Source organism: Nuphar pumila, chromosome 14 (genome assembly GCF_984573655.1).
Source record: "Nuphar pumila chromosome 14, dmNupPumi1.hap1.1, whole genome shotgun sequence".
Taxonomy (NCBI): Eukaryota; Viridiplantae; Streptophyta; class Magnoliopsida; order Nymphaeales; family Nymphaeaceae; genus Nuphar; species Nuphar pumila.
The window spans coordinates 89,782,469-89,805,499 of record NC_143262.1 but is presented as its reverse complement, the minus strand read 5'-3'; the positions used below and the strand labels follow the sequence as shown (position 1 = coordinate 89,805,499).

At 37.7% G+C, this 23,031-nt stretch overlaps 1 protein-coding gene across 1 annotated transcript in view; it reads right to left on the bottom strand.

Annotated features, from left to right (window-relative positions):
- Positions 1 to 246: 246 nt before the first annotated feature.
- SGR2 (shoot gravitropism 2 (SGR2)) overlaps positions 247 to 23,031 on the bottom strand; it is a 119,623-nt gene continuing 96,838 nt past the window's right edge. The window contains exons 18-21 of the mRNA XM_089987935.1: positions 3,773 to 3,815; positions 3,578 to 3,681; positions 1,866 to 1,912; positions 247 to 666 (exon numbers count right to left, since the gene is read on the bottom strand). Coding sequence (XP_089844061.1) covers positions 429 to 666; positions 1,866 to 1,912; positions 3,578 to 3,681; positions 3,773 to 3,815 — 432 coding nt within the window. The 3' untranslated portion in view covers positions 247 to 428. The remainder of the gene's footprint in view (positions 667 to 1,865; positions 1,913 to 3,577; positions 3,682 to 3,772; positions 3,816 to 23,031) is intronic.

Here is a 23,031-nt window from a genome sequence, read left to right as displayed (position 1 = left end):
ACTGCTTCGGCCTTAAGACCAAGGAGCCTGCTGCTTCGGCCTTAAGACAAAGGATGCACACCCCAAATTTTGTACTCACGCCACCAATCAAGATGTGCTGAGCCCTTATATGCTGAACTTGAAGAGTTTTATTGGTGGAAGCCTGCACTAGGGTTAGCAGGGTTCACACCCACCCTGGTCACGACCAATGAGAACAGGGTCGTTCCCTTGTCCTAGCCAAAAAAAAATGAAAAATCACCCGATGTCTTTGTGCAAGTTCCACTTCAAAAGGATTTCCTTCTGTTCTTTATGGTCGAAAAATATTTTCCATATACAAACGGTTCGAATTATGACATTCAGCCTACAAGCCTAATGTCACATCGACAGTTACAATATATGTAGGAGAAGGCAACAAAATGGACATGATATCAAATATACAAAGAGCTTCCTCAGGATGGCATAAATTTTCTTGCCTTCCTAGAGAAGGCTTTGAGCAGTTCTTTGTCAGAGAAGGTTAGAGGAAGATCTTCTTGATCCATGGCATCGGTGTCATAAAACTGACTGGAAGCCTTTGTCTCCTTTTCTGATTGCAGTAGGCCATTTGACAGCTCCTCCATATCTTCAGGTATATCACTATACAGGTGTTTTAACACAAAAAGAGCCGTGTCGAAATCGCGCCAGTATGACCTGCATCGTATGTTAAAAAAAATGACAGTTATTATGCCATTGTGGTTATCTATAATAATACCAAGTTGTAAAATAGTTCAAGTGGTCATAGAACAATATTTGTTTTGAAGCCTTACATCCATAGCAAAATTACCCTTTAATGGAAAGTTTAGGAGCTTGGCTAACTGATTCAGGTATCAGGTAACTATGTTATGCTCAACTGTATCAAACTCAACAAAAGGCTCGCATATCATCGAAACAATTGCATTTCCCCAGGGTGATTGATCCAAAGTTCCAAACAAAGTCCTTAGGCCCTTAGTGAGCTTGAGGACAAAAAACAAAACAGGGAATGTAACCATTATAAACCACATAAGGGTGACCCAATGATGAGCTTATTTTCCCATAGAAAGCTTCAACTGGTCTACCTTGCTATATAGGAACATGAACCTGGAAGCCTTTTGAGTATCCCATAGATCATCAAACGGAACATTAACAAATTGTTGCTGTTTGAAAGCAGTTTCACAGAATATGTTTAGTTTCGCTTTCCCAGTACAAACGAGTCTCATTGTACTGTCATCTCATTCTACATTTATAAGAAGTTGAGGACCAAAATTATAGATATGGGCAAGCAGTTGACTTTCCAAAGTTGTTATTTTCCAATATTTGCAGTATGAAATGGTGCATATTCCACTAAGAAAACAAGCTCCAAAAGTTCAGCGACTGGCACCTAGTCATATTCAGTCACCTCATATAACCTCGCTTCCCAATCAACCATGGCATGTACATGCATATACACATACATACATGCTATATACGTCTACATGTATATGCATGTGTATGTGTGAGTGAATAAAGTGAAAAACAGTTTTAGAAAAGCTCGATATTGACTGTAAAATAAGCAACAGAAACGAGAACATGCAAATGTATTAATGGATGCCATAAGGTCAGAATCTAATCAGATATCAAGCATTAACCCATTTAGTCATGCCTAGAGAGCCTTTATTAGACCCAGATTAACTAATGAGTCTGATCTGATACAAGTTTCTCAAACACACAGAACCAATTAGGTCCGGATTGGTTTTGCATCGAGCAACCCAAGTCCAACCAAATCTGGATCCAGTAAGGCTGTAACAGCTAACTTTGGGTTTAAATATACCTAGATCTGAACCAAGTCTAACCCATTTACCTCCCTTAACAGAACTGATGGATTTATTACTCACGTGTGTGATCCAATAGCTGATATATAGGGGTGCTGAAATGTTGCATCCTGCAGGTAGAAATGATCAAGTAAATGAGCCAAAGATAAAATCTTCCACCTTTAGCAATTGTCAGCATCAGGTAAAACATACAGTTGAAAAAAGGAAAATACCCATAACGCTAGATTCATCAGAAACTGGAAATTTGGAAATTATCAACAAAATATTTCCTGTATAAATTTTTTATGTGCTAGACAATGCATATCTCATATAGAAGAGTCATTATCAATCATGTATCACATTTCACTTCCATAATAAGAGGGAAAAACAAGAGATAAAAGTGTGAAAGACGCATTGAATGTAGTCACAAGAAATTGCCATGATACTTTAAAACTTAATGAAGATACACATAACAATCTGAACCATGGATCTCAGGATTCATAAGCCAAAGGCTGTTTTCAACATTTTCATATGATAAAACCATCAGATAATCAGGAAACAGAATTGTGTAATATATACATGTGTGTGTATGTTTTAGAATGATTAACTTCAGAAAATCAAGGAGACTGCATCAACAGGATCATGCTTTGATATGCAACTGTTTGGATGGTTCTGCAGTACACACAAACCCATCATACTTCCGTCATTGTACTTTCGAGGACTGTTATCATTTTGTTTGCAAGTTGATCAAACCATGCATTCTTATTTTGGTTTAATAAGGGAAATCATGAAATCTGAATCTCTAGCATACAAACCTTTCAGAATTTTGCACCAGGTATTGGCTTTCCAAAATTCTAAAAGTTCAGGCTTTTAGGATTTCTACATCAAGGCAAGATCTTGACATTGTTGCATCTTATTCAGTAAAAACCTACAGCAATTTAAAGATGCGAGCAGATATGAAGATAATTCAATTATGAGTTCAACATTTTGACAAACATATTACTGCACATTCACATGAACAATATAGTTGAGTGCTTTAAGCAAATGCAATTATGTTTAAAAGAAGAATGGGTGTGTGAGCATTTGTGCGTTTGTCTGTGCATGCATGCATGTGCACATGCAATCTTACATGCTCATAGGTGGTCTCTCTTCTAGATTTCTGGTCTGACATATCTGTTAAAAATAAAATTGTACTCAAATACCCGATAAGGGTATTTCTGTCTTTTATCATATAGTACAGTCCACTAAGGACTGAAATGTAATTTAGCATTGTAATAAATAACCTGCCCAACAGCCATATTATGACTGTTGGGAGGCAGTCAGACTGCCACCCAACAGTCATAATAATGACTGTTGGAAGGCAGTCCAAAGAGCTAGACTGCCTCCCATGTGCTGGAGTGAGGTTTGATATTTTTATCTCTTTTGAGATTGTATTTGGTCCATTAGTGACCAACCTTAAGTGAGTTTATTAAAGCCCTTTGTTGGCATTGTGTTTGTTTCATTACAATATCTTCTTTTGGCATTTTCTAGATTTTAACCCTTGTAGGGGTATGTTACCACTTGCTTCGCTTTTTCTTCCTAAAAGAACTATTTGCTGCATTTGGATCCTAACAATTTGAATTTGACTTGTATATCCACTTACGCATGTTAATTGAAGAATAACCAATTTAATAGACACACACATTAGTTAGAATGTATAGGCAACTAAAGACGGTCTAGTGTCATAGGCAACTAAAGGGACGGACTAATGTCATAATTATGTACAAAAACATTAATACAAGAACAAAAGCATTCACCTGGAGCATGTAATCTATTTGGCCTTCTTTACTTCCAGTCAGTCTCTGCATCATGACAGAACCATATGTTCTTTCTTCTGCATCTCCAATATCGTTTGTGGCATCTATAGTACATTCATGCACAATATTAAATTATTATATCAGAGAAATTACACAAGCTACCTTCAAGAAAAAGAAGTGGCAAAATCCACGTACCTTCTATTTTGTTTTTGAATTGAAACATATTTACCATATGGATCTGATCAAAGGGTTCCAAAACCTCATTAGCATAAAAAAAAATAACAAATGGAAAAGAAAAACATGAAAGAGAGAGAGATTATTCACTATTTTTTTTAAGTTAAAAGAAAATCATTGACAAAGTAAGAGAATGGAGTGACAAGCAGCAAAAATCTGAGTCACAAAAAGACAGAATATCCTAACATAATACACCATCCATCTCGTGACAGCCCCTATCAACTTGGGGCAAATATATGACCCTTACCAACCAGGCAGGTAATCTCATTGAGCATAATTGTTTCTAGCATTTTACTTGATGTGTCAACCAGTTGCTAGGGGCACTATGCATGAGTAAACAACTTAGCTTCATTTTTCTCTTATAAAATTATTCGACCTTTATAATATCAATCTACTTTGTATGGACATGTTGCACAAAGACCTCTCACAGCGCCTGTGAGAAACATTGACATTGTACAAGTAGGAGCTAGGAAAAGAAGAAGATCACTGAAGACTTAGAAGGAGGCAGTTAGAGGTGACATGAAAGATAGTAAAATGACCAAACTAGATAGACAAGAATGGAGAAATAGGAGTCATAAAGATGACCCCATGTAGTTGGGATAAGGCTTGATGATCATGATGATGAACGTCAATCTACTTTGATGTGTTCTTTCACGATAAACCAAATCAGCTGCAATAAATAGACACTTCACAGTTTAAGGTCATATGCAGATTTTTAAACCGATAACAATAGACTTTAACCATGTACTTTCACAATGCTACAGCCTTAGGATAGATTCATGTCTACGCTTGACCAAACAATTATAAATTGCTTTTTGTTGTTCCAAGCACTAGGTTTTCTCTAATAAGAGCACAATTTATGAGTAGGAGGGCATGATGGTAGTTGCGAAACCCAGGCCATGAGGATGGGTGGAACGGCCATCGGTGCAGATCTTGGTGGTAGTAGCAAATATTTAAATGAGAACTTTGAGGGCCGAAGAGGAGAAAGGTTCCATGTGAACGGGACTTTCGCATGGGTTAGTCGATCCTAAGACGCAGGGGAAGCCCGTTGGATAGCGTGGATTGTTAAAATATATGTAATTCATATATAAGTATATGTTTATATACATATATATATGTACTATCTAAAATACCCGATAGGGGTATTTTAGTCATTTCACAAGTACCCGATAGGGGTACTTGTTTTTCTTTTCTTTATTTTTTGCAAATTCTTTTTTTTCTTTTTACTTTTTATTTTTTGTATTTTTGCCCACCTAAAAGGGGCCCCACCATGGAGTCGATGGGACCCCCAACGGTCACATTTGTGACCGTTGGGGGCTCCCAACGACTCCATGGGAGCTCCTAGGTGGCTCTTCTTTTAAGGCCATAAGGCCACTCCTCATCTCCTTCTTTTGTGTATAAATAGGGGTGAACCCCTCTTGTATTCTTCACTCTAGAGAGCTCTCTCTCTTTTCAATAAGAGACATTTATATTTTTATGTTGTGTTGTCTCTTGTGGGTTTGGGTGTTTGCCCTTTTGTTTGTTCATTAGTGGATGTTGTAAGTGCTTAATGCACTCTTTGCTTTTCCGCATATTTCATTACATGGATCACATGAACCTCGAAAGGGAATCGGGTTAAAATTCCCGAACCGGGACGTGGCTGTTGACGGCAATGTTTGGGAGTCCGAACACGTTGGCAGGGGCCTCGGGAAGAGTTATCTTTTTTGTTTAACAGCCTGCCCACCCTGGAAATGGCTCAGCCGGAGGTAGGGTCTAGCGGCACGTCGCATGGTGTCCAATGCGCCCCCGACGACTCTTGAAAATCTAGAGGACCGAGTGTCGCCCACACCTGGTCGTAATCATAACCGCATCAGGTCTCCAAGGTGAACAGCCTTTGGCCAATGAAACAATGTAGACAAGGGAAGTCGGCAAAACGGATTCGTAACTTCGAGAAAAGGATTGGCTCTGAGGGCTGGGCACGGGGGTCCCTGTCCCGAGCCCCTTGGTTGTCGACAGACTACTCAAGGTGCTCCTGCGGCAAGAGCGGGCTGCCACGCGCCGGATTGGGGACATACAGAGAACAGCCCCTCACCAGGCCTTCCCGAGGCATCGAACAACCAACTCAGAACTGGTACGGACAAGGGGAATCCAACTATTTAATTAAAACAAAGCATTGCAATTGTTCTCTTGTGACTTACATTGTAAAGTTGTGTCTAGAGTATGTTTTGCTTTCGTTGAGTCTGATGTAAGTTGCCCGGTTCAAGTTAATCAATACCCCGAAGGGGCAGCCCGTATACTTGAACTGTAAGAGGCCTACGGGCTAAATTGTGAATGAATTAAATGCGTTGAGATTTCTTTTGTTCACACTCGTTGTGATTGCTTCTTGTGATTGCAATTCTTCTTCCTCTATTCTCTCTTGCTCTCCTGCACTTTGATTACACGCTTCCGCGACTGGCAAGCGAGCGATAAGAAGGCTTGTGGCGGTAAGGAAGGACTGTTACGCCGCGCTGACCTATTGAAGGAAATAGGCATGTAACAAGTGGTACCAGAGCTCGTTCTTGTGCTGAAGAAGGGACTCTGGAGTCGGTGTCGACAGATGCGCCGACAGGCTACAATTTGTAAGCAAGACATCGTGGCGCCCTATCAAAACTTGTGTAACACCAAAGGCAAGACAATTGTCGAAGCTGAGGAGATGGGTTTGTTAAAAATGTAATCCCTATGTACGTATATATTAGTGTGTATATATGTATACATATATATATATATATATATTTATTGATTTTGATCATAATACCCGAAAAAGGTATTTCTGTAAATCCACATTTTACGCATATTCCACTTGGAATATGTTTGTACTCTTTTCTTTTCTTTTCTTTTCTTTCTTTTTCTTTTCTTTTCTTTCTTTTTCTTTATTTTTTATTTCCTTTTTTTATGGCATTTCATGCCACCTTGGGATGGCTCCCCAAAAAGAGTCATTGGGGAGCCCCCAACGGTCACAAACGACTCCTTTTGGGAGCCCCCAAGGTGACCCCCTTAAGGTGTATAAATAGGGGCATTCCCCCCCTTTTGTAAGAACAATGCTTGAGAATCTCAAGCTTATCTCCTTTTATTCAATATATTCGTATTACATGCATTTGTGCATGTTTGCATTATTTTGCGCTTTTTGCGTATTTTTTCAAGTGTTCTTTGAGTGCCTTTGTACACATCTTTTGTGAAGTATTAGTGCTTGTATGTGTATTGTCTCTTTGTAGACATTTTTACATGGTATCAGAGCTTGGTTTGAAGAAAGAAGGGTGTGTGATCGAGTGCCTCGAAAAGCATGCCTTCAAAGTTTTGGTGATTGGCGTGAAGACTTATCTTCATCCAATATTTTGAAAGTATCCTACAACAAGTAAGATTTAAAATCAACAAGATTTAAAATCTTATTGCAGTACGTGATTTTTTATCTACTCTCTTCTCTCTAATGGGCGAAAAAGACTCATTTCTCTCTTGGCTTCAAGTTGAATTGCTCAAACTATCATCTTTGGGTCGGGAATATGGAAACTCACATAAAAGGTAAAGGTCTTTGGGGATACGTTCTTGGTTTTATACCGGAACCCGAACCAAAGATTACTTTGGTAGAGAAAGGTGAAATTAAAATCCTCGAAGGAGAAGAAAGAAATAGAGCTCTTGAAGAATACTCCAAGAGACATGAGGAATGGGAAATGAAAAACTTCAAGATTCTTTCTTGGATTTTTTCATCGGTTGAAACTAAGATCAATGCCAATATTATTAAGTTCAAGAAAGCATCGGAAGCTTGGCATTATCTTGATAAAATGTACACGTCAAGAGACTTGTCTCACAAGTACTATCTCCAAAAAAAGGCTTTGACCCTTCAACAAAATGAAATGTCCATAAGAAAATATTTTGCGGAATTGTCATCCATATGAGATGAACTCGCGATGCTTGAACCTAAGTGGAGTGGAGAAGCCATTGAGCTTAGATACAAACAATTGGAAGAGGATCATTTTTTCAATTTTTTGAATGGTCTTAGACCCGAGTTCGAGCCAATTCGGTCTTCTCTTCTCTCCTCCTTTGTTTCTCCCTCGCTTGAGGATGTCATTACAAAGCTAAGTGGGGAGGAAACGCGAATGAATACTAGCAAAAACAATTCGAGTGTTCTTGCAACTTCATCTAATGAAGAAAGTGATGTCGTTAATGTCGTTTCAAGACCGGGAAACAATGTACGAACTTATAAGCCTCCTTAATTCAAAACTCAAAATCAAGGATCAAGTGGTCAAAGAGGAAGAAGGGACTACAGTAAGCTTGTGTGCCATTTTTTAAGGAACCAGGGCACATCAAACCTATTTGTCCTAAATGGAAGAAACTGCTTGCCATGGCCACCACATATCAAAAGGAAGATAATTTGACTTCCTCAAATGGGCCTCTTTCTCTTCATCAAATCGTAGAAGTGCTTCAATCACTTCTTAAGGGAGTTGTTTCTGGAGCAGCTACATCTACCTCTTCTTCTCCTTATAAGACTCCTTGGCTCTTAGATTCGGGTGCCTCTTTTCATATGTCCCCCAACATATGTTCTTTGTCTGATTTTCTAAAACATTCATCACCATCGTTTGTTTCAACTGCGGATGGCACTTCTCTAGAAATTAAAGGCACTGAAAATTTTGAAGAAAAAGGTTTTTTTATTCTTAAAATCAGATTTATTCCAAAACTAAATTTAAACTTGCTTTCTGTCTCTCAACTCTCGGACCATGGATGTGATATGAAATTCTCATCTGATAAATGTTGGATACAAGATCGTCGGTCCAGAAAGTTGATTGAGGAAGGCTCTAGAAAAGGAGATATCTATTATGTGGACTTTCTTCAAATTCCAAAAGATTTTTTTTGTAATGTGATGCATCAGAAAGACATTAATGTATGGCACAAACGACTTGGTCACCCCAATGTCACAAAAAAATTGTATCTTCCTTTTGCCAAACATTTATGTAAGGAAAAATTTGTTTGTAATGATTGCACACTTGGAAAAATAAGAAGTTTGCCATATTATCAAAGATCCATGTTTACTATGAAACCTTTTGAACTCATTCATTTGGATGTTTGGGGACCGGCACCTATTATTTCAAAGGGAGGATTCTCTTATTATGTTATATTTGTAGATGATTTCTCTAGATTTACTTGGATATATTTTCTCAAATATAAACATGAAGTTTTTGCAACATTTAAGTCTTATCATATGATGATTAAGAATCAATTTGATGCAAATCTGAAAATTTTTAGATCCGATTCTGGAGGAGAATATCTCTCAAATGATTTTAAAAGCTATCTTGAGAAATATGGGATAATTCATAAAAAAATCTTGTCCCAAAACACCCCAACAAAATGGTTTGACCAAAAGGAAACATATGCACATTATTGAGACAACCAGAACCCTACTCATTTCCCAAAACATCCTGAAAAAAATTTGGGCTGAAGCGGCTCTTGCATCTGTCTATCTTATTAACCGCCTTCCATCCAGAAATTTGGATAAAATTTCACCATTTGAAATTTTATATAAAAGGGATCCTGATTATAGCAAGTTAAGGGTTTTTGGGTGCAAATGCTTTATTCTGACAGATAAAAATGATAAACTTTCTCCTAAAGCCATTCCATGTGCCTTCCTTGGGTATTCTGAGACCCAAAAAGAATTTTGATGCTACGATGTCAAAAATGATAAACTATATATGTCTAGAAATGTAAGTTTTCTAGAAAATGTTAGTGGATTTGAAAATTCTGAATCTCATGAGGAAAATATGGATTATTCTTTCTTATTTGAACTTTTATCCAGAAATGATGACATTAGTGATGATGAACTCACACCAAGTGAAAATGAAGTAGAAGAGAACGACAATCCTCCTCGGCCTATCACGTATCATGAGGCTGATGATCGAATTTCTAGAGAGCCTGTTGTAACAGGCATAGAGACCAAAGTAGTTTTAAAAGTGCTATAGAAAAATATAATGAGCCTAACGAGACAATAAGTTCTCAAAGAAATGAGAGAAATAGGAGGCCTCCCTCTAGATTCATATCCTATGATTCTTTTACTCCGCAAACATAGAGCATGCCTTAGCGCCATTCACTCATATATTGAGCCCAGAAATTTTAAAGAAGCCCAAAAGATGAATGAATGGGTAGAGGCCATGGAAAATGAACTAAGGGCCCTTAGGAAAGCCAGAACATGGGAGTTTCAGGATCTTCCTAAAGGAAAGAAAAGTATAGGATATAGGTGGGTTTTTAAAGTAAAAACCAAGAGTGATGAGTCTCTTGAAAGATATAAAGAACGTCTAGTTGCTAAGGGATATGATCAAGAATATGGGGTAGACTATGATGAAACGTTTGCACACATCGCTCGGATGGTTACCGTCAGATGCCTTATTACCATCGCTTCAATTAAAAAATGAAACATTTATCAAATGGACGTTAAGAATGTTTTCTTAAATGAGGATTTAAATGAAGAAGTTTATATGACCGCTCCTCCTAGCATGGATTGCCCTAATGGTAAGGTTCTTCGTTTACAAAAAGCTATTTATGGTCTAAAACAAGCTCCCAAAGCTTGGTATCACCGATTTAACAATTTAATGATAGAAAATGGATTTGTCTCATGCTATACTGACACTGCCTTATTTGTAAAGAAATCTGATGGAGGAATTGTGATCTTGCTTCTATATGTTGATGACATGTTAATCACAGGTGATGATATCAAGGGAATTAAAAAAATTAAGTCTGCACTAACTGAAAAATTTGAGATGTCAGACTTAGGTTTTTTGACATATTTTTTGGGCATTGAAGTTGCTTTTTCTCATAGAGGATATTTTTTATCTCAAGCTAAGCTTGCTTGTGAGATAATTGATAGGTCAGGCATTACTGACGACAAAATTTGTGAAACACCCGAGGTTGTGGGGTCCAAGATGAAGATCGATGATGGGGTGATTTTGGATAATCCTACTCCTTACAGACAACTAGTTGGGTCATTGATGTATCTTAGCATCAATAGACCTGATATATCTCATGCAGTCCACATTGCCAGTCAATTCCAACACGCTCCTACATCAGTGCACATGAGTGCAGTCCTCCGAATCATCAGATATATAAAGGGGACAGTAAATAAGGGAGTATTTCTTTCATCATCTTCTTCTTTAAATTTATTTGCATATACTGACTCTGATTGGGGAGGTGACCCTAATAATCGTCACTCCACCACTGATTTCTGTATCTTTTTAGGTGAATCATTGGTCTCTTGGAGGTGTAAAAAACAACAGGTTTCCTTGTCCTCCACCGAAGCTGAGTATAGAGCCATGGCCTCCACAACCATAGAAATAGTATGGCTTCGACGTCTGCTAGAAGATATGGAAGTTCATATTCAAGAACCGACAAAGTTATGTTGTGACAACAAGAGCACGATATACATTGCCAAAAATCATACATTCCATGAGCGCACGAAGCATATAGAGATGGACTGCGATTATGTTCAGGAAAAATATTTGAAGAAAATCATCGATCTTCCATATGTGACATCGGAATATCAACTAGCGGACTTCTTCACTAAGGCGCTTTGCTCCCCTCGGTTTCATTTTCTTTTGGGCAAACTTGTGGTTATCGCACCGTAAGTTTGAGGGGGGGTGTTAAAAATGTAATCCCTATGTACGTATATATTAGTATATATATATATATATATAAAGATGTGTATCTATATATATATATACTAATATATATTTATTGATTTTGATCATAATACCTGAAAAGGATATTTCTGTAAATCCATATTTTACGCATATTCCACTTGGAATATGCTTGTACTCTTTTCTTTTTATTTTTTTTCCTTTTCTTTCTTTCTTTTTCTTTATTTTTTATTTCCTTTTTTTATGGCATTTCGTGTCACCTTGGGATGGCTCCCCAAAAAGAGTCGTTGGGGAGCCCCCAACGACTCCTTTTGGGAGCCCCCACGGTGACCCCCTTAAGGTGTATAAATAGGGGCATTCCCCCCCTTTTGTAAGTACAATGCTTGAGAGTCTCAAGCTTCTCTCCTTTTATTCAATATATTTGTATTACATGTATTTGTGCATGTTTGCATTATTTTACGCTTTTTGCGTATTTGTTCAAAGTGTTCTTTGAGTGCCTTTGTGCACATATTTTGTAAAGTATTAGTGCTTGTATGCGTATTGTCTCTTCGTAGACATTTTTACAGGGTTCACCTCGGGGCCAAGAGCAAATGGCTGCAACTGTTAACAAGTTGGCAGAAGACGTAACTTCGCACGAAGAAGCAATTTCACGTGTAGTTGAATCATTTGGTGGATTGAATGATGTGGTGGCGAACTTGCAAGAGCAGGTGATCTTACTGATGAGACAAGTCACTTTGTTGACGACAACAGTGAACGACTTGCAGACTGAAGTAGGGGAGCTTCAGTTGAAGAACCGCACATTGCAACGGACAGTGACCCTAAATGAGGAAAATGGTGAGACACCATCAAGGATTTATGTGCCAAAACCAACAAAGTTCAATGGTTCTCGCGACAACAAAGTCATTGAGAATTTCTTGTTCCAAGTCGAAGACTACTTGGATATTCAGAACGTGACGGTTGAAGATCTCAAGATTAAGGCTGCAACAACTCTACTGGATGGAGATGTTATCGCTTGGTGGAGGCGGAAGCACAGTGACATGGAGAGGGGTTAATGCGTGATAGACACCTTTGCCGACTTCAAAATGGAACTGTGTAACTACTGCATGCCGATGAATGCATAAAGGCAGGCTTATAGGATGGTGTCGGATCTTAAACATACTAGTTTGTTGTCAGACTATGTCAAAACGTTCCAGAAGCTTATGCTTGAGGTGCCTAACATGCCAGATAAGGACAAGCTTAACTGGTTCATTGTGGGACTTCAACCATAGGCACCGTCCGAAGTTGAAAAGAGCAACCCCAATATTTTTGAAAGATACAGTCGAGCGCTTAGCTGACACTCAGTGCAAGCCCTTCACCCCATCAACCAAGGTCAGGAAGAAGCCTAACCATAGAGGCAAGAAGGATGAGCGACGCGACAACAAAGGTAAGGCGTCGACATCCCACCAATTTGATGAGAAACAGAACTTCAAGAAGTATAGCAACAACAACAAGGGAGCAGTTGTTACTTGTTGGTTATGTGGCGATAGGCATATCGTCAGACAGTGTTCGAAGCGACTTGTAAAGGACGATGGGCAAGCTAATGCAACGCAAGTAGAATGCAGTGATACTGAGACCATGCAACCAAGGATGGAGTCATGCGATCGATTAACGCAGCTAGAAGTTGCGCAGCTGAAAACATGCAAGTCAGTAAGAAACTCATGTACTTGAAAATCATTACGAATGGAAAGTCTACTTCAGCAATGGTAGACTCTGGGGCCTCACACAATTTCGTCTCGCAGGAAGAGGCAGAGCGGTTGGGCTTGAAGCCCGGGCTAAAGCAGAGGACCATCAAAATGGTAAACTCTAAGGCCAAGCTCATCCTTGGTGAAGCAAGGGATATGGTTATCCAAATTGAGAGTTGGGACGGCAAAGTCAACTTCTCCTTGGTGCCCCTTGATGATTTTAAGATAATTTTGAGTATAAAGTTTTTGCACAGCCAGAATGTGATGATGATGCCAAAGTTTAACTCATTGACGATTATAGGGCTAAACCTGTCAGACACTGTTCAATGTCTTACTCAGAAAAGCAAGACTTCAGTATTATCGACAATGCAATTGAAGAAAAGTGTAAGCGTGGAGAGCAAACATTCTTAGTTATCGTACGCACAGAAGAAGGAAAGGTGCAAGCAGCAGTGTCGCTGACCCTAACCCCACTATTGGCAGAGTTTCGTGGGATGATGCCTCCGAAATTGCCAAAGCGTCTACCACCAAGATGCGAGGTCGATCATAAGATTGAGTTGACACCGAGAGCGAAGCCTCCCGCAATGGTTCCATACCGCATGGGGTCAGCTGACCTGAAAGAGCTGTGCAGGCAGTTGGACGAGATGTTGGATGCAGGCATTGTTCATCCATCAAAAGCACCATTTGGCGCTCCAGTCCAATTTCAGATGAAACATGACGGCTCTAAGCCATTGTGTGTAGACTACCGTGCGCTAAACAAGGTTGCGGTAAAGAACAAGTACCCGTTGTCACTAATAGCGGACTTATTCGATCAGTTGGGCAGTGCCCAAGTCTTTTCAAAGCTAGACTTGAGATCGGGTTACTGGCAGGTGAGGATTGCAGATAGTGATAAGCCGAAGACAACTTGTGTCACCCGCTATGGTGCTTACGAATTCTTAGTAATGCCATTTGGGTTGACGAATGCTACAACGACGTTCACGACCCTAATGAATCAGATTTCCTACCTTTACTTAGACAAGTTCGTAGTAATCTACTTGAATGACATCGTGATCTATAACAACATGGAGGAACATGTCGGGCACTTGCGAACAGTATTTCAAGTGCTAAGGGTGAATGACTTTTGTGTTAAACGAGAGAAGTGTCTTTTCGATCAGGAGAAGATCAGCTTCCTCGACCACGTTGTGGGGCGTGGTGTGTTGCGCATAGATGGGCAAAATATAAGAGCCATCTAGGAATGGGTTCCACCAAGCAAAGTGCAAGAGTTGCGATCATTCCTTGGTTTGGCGAATTACTATCGATGATTCATTGAAGGTTACTTCCTCGTATGGCTCTGGATAGGAGCATGCCAAGATGCCTTCAACGGCTTGAAGAAAGCCATAGTGAGGGAGCCAGTGTTGCGACTGCCTGATCACTCGAGACCCTTTGAGGTCCACACAGACGCCTCAGACTTTGTCATCAGTAAAGTTATTATGCAGGACAGTCATCCGATCGCAAATGAAAGTCGTAAGCTAAAAGATGCAAAGAGGCGTTACACGATGCATGAACGTGAGATGACAGCCATCGTGCATTGCCTCAAGACCTGGCAGCACTATCTTTTGGGTGCCCAGTTTATCGTCAAGACAGACAATGTTGCCACTGTTAAAATGTAAAACTATATATATATTATATTATTATATATATATAAATATATTTTTTATTTCTTTCTTTTCTGTAACTTTTTTCCTTTATTTTTATTTTTTGTCTTTATGTCATCTAGTTCAATTTGAACTAGAATGACAGTTGCTAGTCAAGTCTTGTTGAGACTTGACTAGCAATAGAGTTGTTGGACACAGTCCAACAACTCTATTTAAAGTTGTTGGACTGTGTACAACAGTTCTATTGAGTCCTCCTTTTTTAGTTATGTATATAAAGGGGTGCAGCCCCTCTTGTATTTTATCCAAATGCTTCTTAAGCAATTGGTTTTTCATATCAATAAAGAATACCTTTTTATTTTTATTTTGTTTCCAGTTATACCCTTTTTAAGGGTTATGCCTTTGTGTCATTCTTGACACTTTCCCTTGTGAATCTAAGCTTGTGTTTCGAAGATCCCTATTTCATTTCATAGTATCGAAACCGCGGAAGTACTAGATCTTGAGGAAAAGCTACCTTGGTTTCCGTGCCCATTTGCAAAAGTGTTCGCCACTTGAAGAGAAGTGTTTTATCACTTCATTGGGGAAGATTTCACATCTTGTTGTATTGTATTTTCTTCTTTCTTTTTCAATTCTCTTCTTGTTTCTCTTCTATCCCTATTCCTTCTCTCCTTGTAATCAATGGATGACAATGATAAAGTCACCATCATGCCTATGAAACTAAGCAATACGAACTATGTAACATGGGCTTCAATCATGAAGCACCATATATGGAGAAAAGGCCTATGGGGGATTGTGGATGGTTCTGATTCGGAACCTAAGCTATCTCTTACTAAAAAGGAGGGAGATAAAGAGGTCCCACTATCGGAAAAAAAGAAAATCAAGGCTCTTGCCCCATACGAGAAGAAATGGAAAGAATGGAGAAAATCTTATGTGAAGATAATGTCATGGCTTATCAATAATGTCGACATTAAAAAATGCTTAGGTCTTGCCAAATTTGATCATGCCGATAAGGCATGGGAATACCTTAAGAATATGTATTCTCTCAAAGATATTGCACACGTGTGCAACCTCCAAGAAAAAGTTCGAATGATGATACAAGGAGACAACTATTCGTGAATATTACAATGGGTTGTCCGAACTTTGAGAAGAACTTTCTCTTTTATAACCAAAGTGGCATTGTGCCAAAGACATCGAGCTTCGTCAGAAACAACTTGATGCTGAACATTTTTACCAGTTTATCACTGGATTAAGGCCGGAATTTGAAACCACTAAATCGGCCCTCCTTCACCGGGGAAAAATTTCTTCTATTGTTGAAACTATTGAAGAATTAACAATGGAAGAAAATCGTCTTCGGAAAAGTTCTTCAAAAATTGAAGATGATTCTGTTTTAGCCGTGTCTAGATTAGGGAATCATGTTCGATCATATAGGCCTCACTTTAACCGACAAAATGGTGACTATGATAAAAAGAAAGTTATTTGTCATCACTGTCATGAAGACACTACAGGCCACAATGTCCCAAACTTAAGGAGCTGAGAGAAAAAAGAGCTGCAATTGCTGGATCGGAGCCTAAAGATCAAGATACACCAGTTTCCCTGTCCCAACTAATGGAGATTCTTCAGCCTCTCATCAAAGGTGCCTCTTACTCATCAGAAGCTTCAACCGGTGCAGCAGCCTCATCTTTTTCTGATCCAGGTAAAAAAATTTGGCTCCTTGACTCTGGTGCATCTTTTCATATGACCCCAAATAATCAAAGTCTATCCAAATGTGTCAAAGGTCTTTACTGTTGATGGGACTTCTCTTGAAATAGAAGGAATAGGAAATTTTGAAAAAATTTATAAAACAAAGAAATTTTTTATTCCAGAAATTAGACATGTTCCCAAATTAAATTTAAATCTTTTATCTATATCTCAAATTTCTAATTATGGGTGTAATATTTCTTTTTCTTCTCATGGTTGTTGGGTACAACATCGCCAGTCAGGCAAGCTGATTGGGGAAAGCCATAAAGAAGGAGGACTCTATTACATGAATTTTTTGGAAATGCCGAAGAAAGCTTTTTGTTATAATATTCAGAAAATAGAGTTGAAACTGTGGCATAAGAGACTTGGTAATCCACATATAGCCAAAATCCAACATTTTCCAAATCTAAAGAAATTTTATAACTCTGAATCATTTGATTGTAAAGATTGTATTCTCGGCAAAATGAAAAGATTACCATTTCAGAAGATAACCTTTTTTTCTTCAAGACCACTTGAATTAATACACTCGCATGTTTGGGGTCTTGCACCAGTAATTTCTAAAGGAGGATTTGTTTACTATGTTATTTTTGTCGATGATTTCTCCTAACATGCGTGGATTTACTTTCTCAAACATAAGTCTGAAGTATTTTCATACTTTCAAACTTTTCATAATATGGTTAAAAACAAGTTTCAAAATGATATTGCTATTTTTCGCACAGATTCAGGGGGAGAGTTTTTATCCACAGATTTTTAAAATTATCTTAAATTGCATGGCATCACACATCAAAGATCTTGTCCTTATACACCTCAACAAAATGGACTGGCGGAACGAAAACATTGCCATATTATAGAAACCACTAGGACTTTATTAATAGCAAATCAAGTCTCGAAAGACTTTTGGGCAGAAGTTGCCTTAACTGTCACCTATCTCATTAATAGGATGGCATCTTCTTTATTACAAAATATCACTCCCATTGAAAAACTTATGAACATTTCTCCAGACTACTTTAGACTAAGAATATTTGGGTGCAAATGTTTCATATTTACTGACAAAAATGATAAACTTTCCCCTCGTGTGATTCCCTATGCCTTTTTAGGATATGCTGAAAATCAGAAAGGTTATAGATGTTTTGACTTCAAAAATAATAGACTATATATGTCTAAAAATGTTTCCTTTCTTGAAAAGGAGAGCTTCTTTGATTTTAGAAAATTAAAAGACGTCACTGAGTACTCCTTTTTGCTAGATCTAACATCAACATCTGATGAATATGACCTTGACTGTAACTTTGATGATGATCAAAGAATTATTGATCTTAATCATAATGTTGAAAATGAAGAAATTCATAGGGATACTAGTATTCAATATTTCAGGCAACAAGAGTCTAATCCTCCATGTGCACTTGAAAAATATTCTAACATTCCAATTAGACAATTATCCCGAGTCTCGAGGCCTCCAGGAAAGTTTGTATCATGTGAGTCCTTCTCACCCACATATAGGGCAGTTATTGCATTAATTCACTCATATGAAGAACCATCCACATATTTTCAAGCAAAAAATGATATGAAATGGATAGAAGCCATGAAAGCTGAATTAGATGCACTTGAAAAGGCTTCTACATGGATTATTCAAGATCTCCTTCCAGGGAAGAAAACAATAGGATGTCGATGGGTTTATTAAATTAAAACCAAAAGTGATGGTACTCTTGAAAGATATAAAGCTCGATTAGTAGTCAAAGGTTATGCCCAAGAATATGGGATTGATTATGAAGAAACCTTTGCTCCGGTGGCTCGTATGACAATTGTCTGAACCTTAATTGCCTTAACTTCTATCAAAAAATGGTCTATTTTTCAAATGGATGTCAAAAATGCTTTTTAAAATGGAAAGTTAGTTGAAAAAGTATACATGGAACCCCCTCCTCGTCTAAGTATTCCTAAGGGTAAAGTACTTCGCTTAGAAAAAGCTCTTTATGGACTTAAACAAGCACCGAAAGCTTGGTATGATAAGTTTAGTCATGTTATGATTGATATTAGTTTTCAATTCTGTTTAACTCACACTGCTTTGTTTATTAAGAATTTTGATGCGGCGATCATTGTGCTTCTTATCTATGTGAATGATATGATCATCACCGGAAGCGATAAATAGGGAGTTGAAACGATCAAAACACTTCTTAAATCTCATTTTGAAATGACTGATTTAGGCTTGTTGAGATATTTTTTAGGCATTAAAGTTGTTTATTCTCCTAGAGGATATTTATTATCTCAGACTAAATTTGCTTTTGATATTGTTTTCAGGTCTGGTATTACTGATGATAAGAAAGTCGACACTCCAGAAGTTGTTAATGTTAAAATAAAGATTGATGATGGAGAACTTCTTGCAGACCCTACTCCTTATAGACAGCTTGTCGGGGCACTTTCCTATCTATCCATTACCAGACCAGATATAGCACATGTTGTTCACACAACGCTTCTACTTCTGTTCATATGGGAGCAGTCATGCGTATTATCAGATACATTCAGTCCTCTCTTTCACGAGGACTTTTCTTATCTTCCTCTCCTTCTCTTGATTTAATTGCATATATTGATGCTGATTGGAGAGGTGATCCCAATAACAAACACTCAACCACTAGTTTTTGTCTTTTTTAGGGGAATTATTGATCTTGTGGAGGTGTAAAAGCAACAGAAGGTATCTCTCTCATCTACCGAAGTTGAATATAGAGTCATGGCAACCACAACCATAGACGTAGTTTGGCACCGACGACTGCTTGCCGACATGGGAGGTGAAGCAACAAACGCTTCACAAATGTGCTGTGACAACAAAAGTGTGATCTACATTGCCAGTAACAAAACATTCCACGAACACACCAAATTCATCGAAATGGATTGTCACTACGTCAAAGAGGAATATCTACAGGGGATAATTGATCTGCCATATGTCACTTCATAATATCAGTTAGCAGACTTCTTTACAAAGCCTCTTGTTGCTCCCCGATTTCACTTTCTCTTAGACAAACTTTCGCTCATTGTACCGTAAGTTTGAGGGGGAGTGTTAAAATGTAAAATTGTATATATATATATATATATTTTTTTCATTTCTTTCTTTTCTGTAACTTTTTTTCCTTTATTTTTATTTTGTCTTTATGTCATCTAGTTCAGTTTGAACTAGAATGACAATTGCGAGTCAAGTCTTGTTTAGACTTAACTGGCAATAAAGTCGTTGGACACAGTCCAAAATAGAGCCGTTGGATTGTGTACAACAGCTCTATTGAGTCCTCTTTCAGCTCTGTATATAAAGGGGTGCAGCCCCTCTTGTATGTTATCCCAATGCTTCTTAAGCAATTGGTTTTTCATATCAATAAAGAATACCTTTTTATTTTTATTTTGTTTCCAGGTATACCCTTTTTAAGGGTTATGCTTTAGTGTCATTCTTGACACTTTTCCTTGTGAATCTAAGCTCGTGTTTCGAAGATCCCTATTTCATTTCAGCCACAAGCTATTTTCAGACACAGAAGAAGCTGATGTCGAAGCAAGCTCAGTGGCAGATGTTTTTGGATGAATTTGATTTTGCCTTAGAGTACAAGGTTGGGAAGACCAATGTAATTGCGGACGCCTTGAGCCGCAGGGCTGAACTGGCTGTGGAGCGTGCAGAGCCTTCCGAAGTGCATTTGGCAGGCATTTTGCTGAGCCGCATCCGCGAAAGTACGCAGCAGGATCTGATGGCGTAACACCTTGTTTCTCTAGCGCAGGCAGGAAAGACTCAGCGATTTTGGCTACAGAACGGCCTCCTCATGACAAAAAGGGGACGTATCTTCATGCCGCGGTGGGAAAGCCTCCGCCGAGAATTGCTTAAGGAGTGCCATGATACATTATGGGTCGGCCATCCTGGTCAAGAACGGACCTTAGCACTCCTTGAGCGCGACTACTATTGGCCGCAGATGAGAGACGACGTGGAGGGGTATGTGTGAAGGTGTCTCGTCTGCCAGCAAGACAAGGACACCAACCAGAAGACAGTCGATCTCCTTGAGCCTCTACTGATTCCAGAACGTCCTTGGGAAAGCATCTCTATGGACTTCATTGTTAGTCTGCCGAAGGTAGATGGCACCAGCTCTATCCTAGTGGTGGTTGATCGTTTCACAAAGTATGACACATTCATCCCAGCTTCTAAGGAGTGCCCTACAAAGAAGACTGCAGAGTTATTTGTAAAGCATGTGGTGAAGCATTGAGGTATACCAAAGAGCATTGTGAGTAATCGCGATGCTCGCTTCACAGGCAAGTTCTGGCGTAAAGTATTTCGGCTACTTAGCTCTGATTTGTTGTTTTCAACAAGCTTCCATCCGCAGACCGATGGGCAAACAGAGCGCATCAACGGGATACTTGAGCAGTACCTTAGGCACTTTGTTAGTGTCAATCAAAAAAATTGGGTAAAGCTCCTTGACATGGTACAATTTTGTTACAATCTGCAGAAATCGAGTCTTCAGGCCAGAGCCCATTTGAAATAGCCATGGGGCAGCAGCCGCTGACCCCGCACACTCTTGCCGCGCAAGAAAAGGAAAGGTCATCCTTCGCCTATTGTGATCGTTGTAAAAAAATATATTTTCTTTTTAGAAAGAAAGAAAAATTCTTGCAAGGTCCACTTGACCTTTTGGAAAAAAAAATTAAAAATAACTCGCCTCCGTTTTTTAAAAAGTGCGGGAAAATGGGGAGACGGGGCTCGCTCATCGGTATGAGGTTCAACCGTTCCTGGTGCCTTTACCAGGGGTAATTGAAACAAGGATCGAATGTTATGCCTTTATTTTGCTTAAATTTGACTAAGAAATTATTTTATGATTTTTGAACTTGAAAGTATGTATGCTTTTAAAAATATTTCAGAAATTTGGATTTTCCAAGTGTTTTTGAAATAGATTTGAAGATATATCTGGAAAAGTTATTTGGAAATGACTCGAAATGATTTAGAAATTGATCTAAAATCACTTAGAATTATTTTGAAATTACAACTTGAAATTGATTTTGAAATCGAAATCGAAAGTCTTTGAAATTGCAAATAAAGTCGAAAGTAGAACTTGAAATTGAATCTGAACTTTGAACTTGGAACTAAAATGATTTTGAATTGAAAAAAGTTGAAGTTAAAACTTTGAAATTGAAGTTGAAATCAAAATTGGAGTTTGAAAATTAAGTTTGATTCTGAAATGGAATTTCAAATTGACTTTTAAAATGGAAATCAGAGTTTGAAATTGAAATTTTGAATTGATTTTGAATTTGGAATTGATTTTTACAATCAGAATTGAATTTGGAATTTAAAATTGAAATTGAAAATCAGAATTTAGAATTGAAATTGGAAGTTAAAATTGAACTTTGAATTTAAAAACTTAAAATTAAAGATTCAAAATTGAAAATGTAATTAAATTTGAAAGTTTAAATCGAAATTGAAATTTTAAAATGAAATTGGAATTTAAAATTGGAAATTCAAATGAAATTCAAAATTTAGTTTGGAATTAAAATTGAAATTGAGAATTGAATTTTGAAATTACAATTGAATTCTGAATTTGAAATGGAATTTTAAAATCAAAATTTGAAAGGGGAAATTTAAAATTGAAAACTTGGAATTGAAATGAAATGTAAAATTAAAATTGGAATTTGAAAATGGAAAATAAGAATTGATAAACAACAACAACAACAACAACTACGCCTTCATCCCAAAACAATTGGGGTCAGCGATATGAACCAAAAAAGAAATTCATTTTGGGTCTTCCACATGAATCCTTTTCCTCCAATCATTTCTATCCAACGCCATGTCCTCGGTGAGGTTCAAAGCATTCATATCCTTTCCTATCATCTCCATCCAAGTCTTCCTAGGCCTACCCCGACCTCTTTTAACTAATATATTTTCCCATTTCTCCAACCTTCTAACTGGAGCATCATTAGGCCTTCGCCGAATATGTCCAAACCACCGTAAACGATTCTCTCGCATCTTATTTTCAATTGGTGCAACACCTACCTTCTTACGTATCTCTTCGTTCCGAATCTTATCTTTTATTGTATTTCCACACATCCATCTAAGCATCCGCATCTCAGCTACACTCATTTTTTGAATATGAACCAATATGAAAATAAGAATTGATATTTGAAATAAAAATCAAAATTGGAAAATTGAAAATATAAATTTGAAATAAAATTTAAAATTGAATGAAATCAAAAATGAAATTGAAAAATAACTTTGAATTTGATAATGGAAATTGAAAATGACTTTGAATTTTGAAATGAAAATTGTTTTTGAAAATTATTTCGAAAATCACTTGGAATTTGAAAATAACTTGAATGATTTGAAAAAATGATGCAATTCTATCTTAAATGATGAATATGCTATTTTTTTTGAAAAATTATTTGAATTTTAAAGAAAAGGATTTGATACTTTTATAGAATTAAAACAAAATTAATTTCCATATATTCATGACTATGGCCACAAATATACTTTAAATTAATTTTTATTAAAATTCTAATAAAGAAGA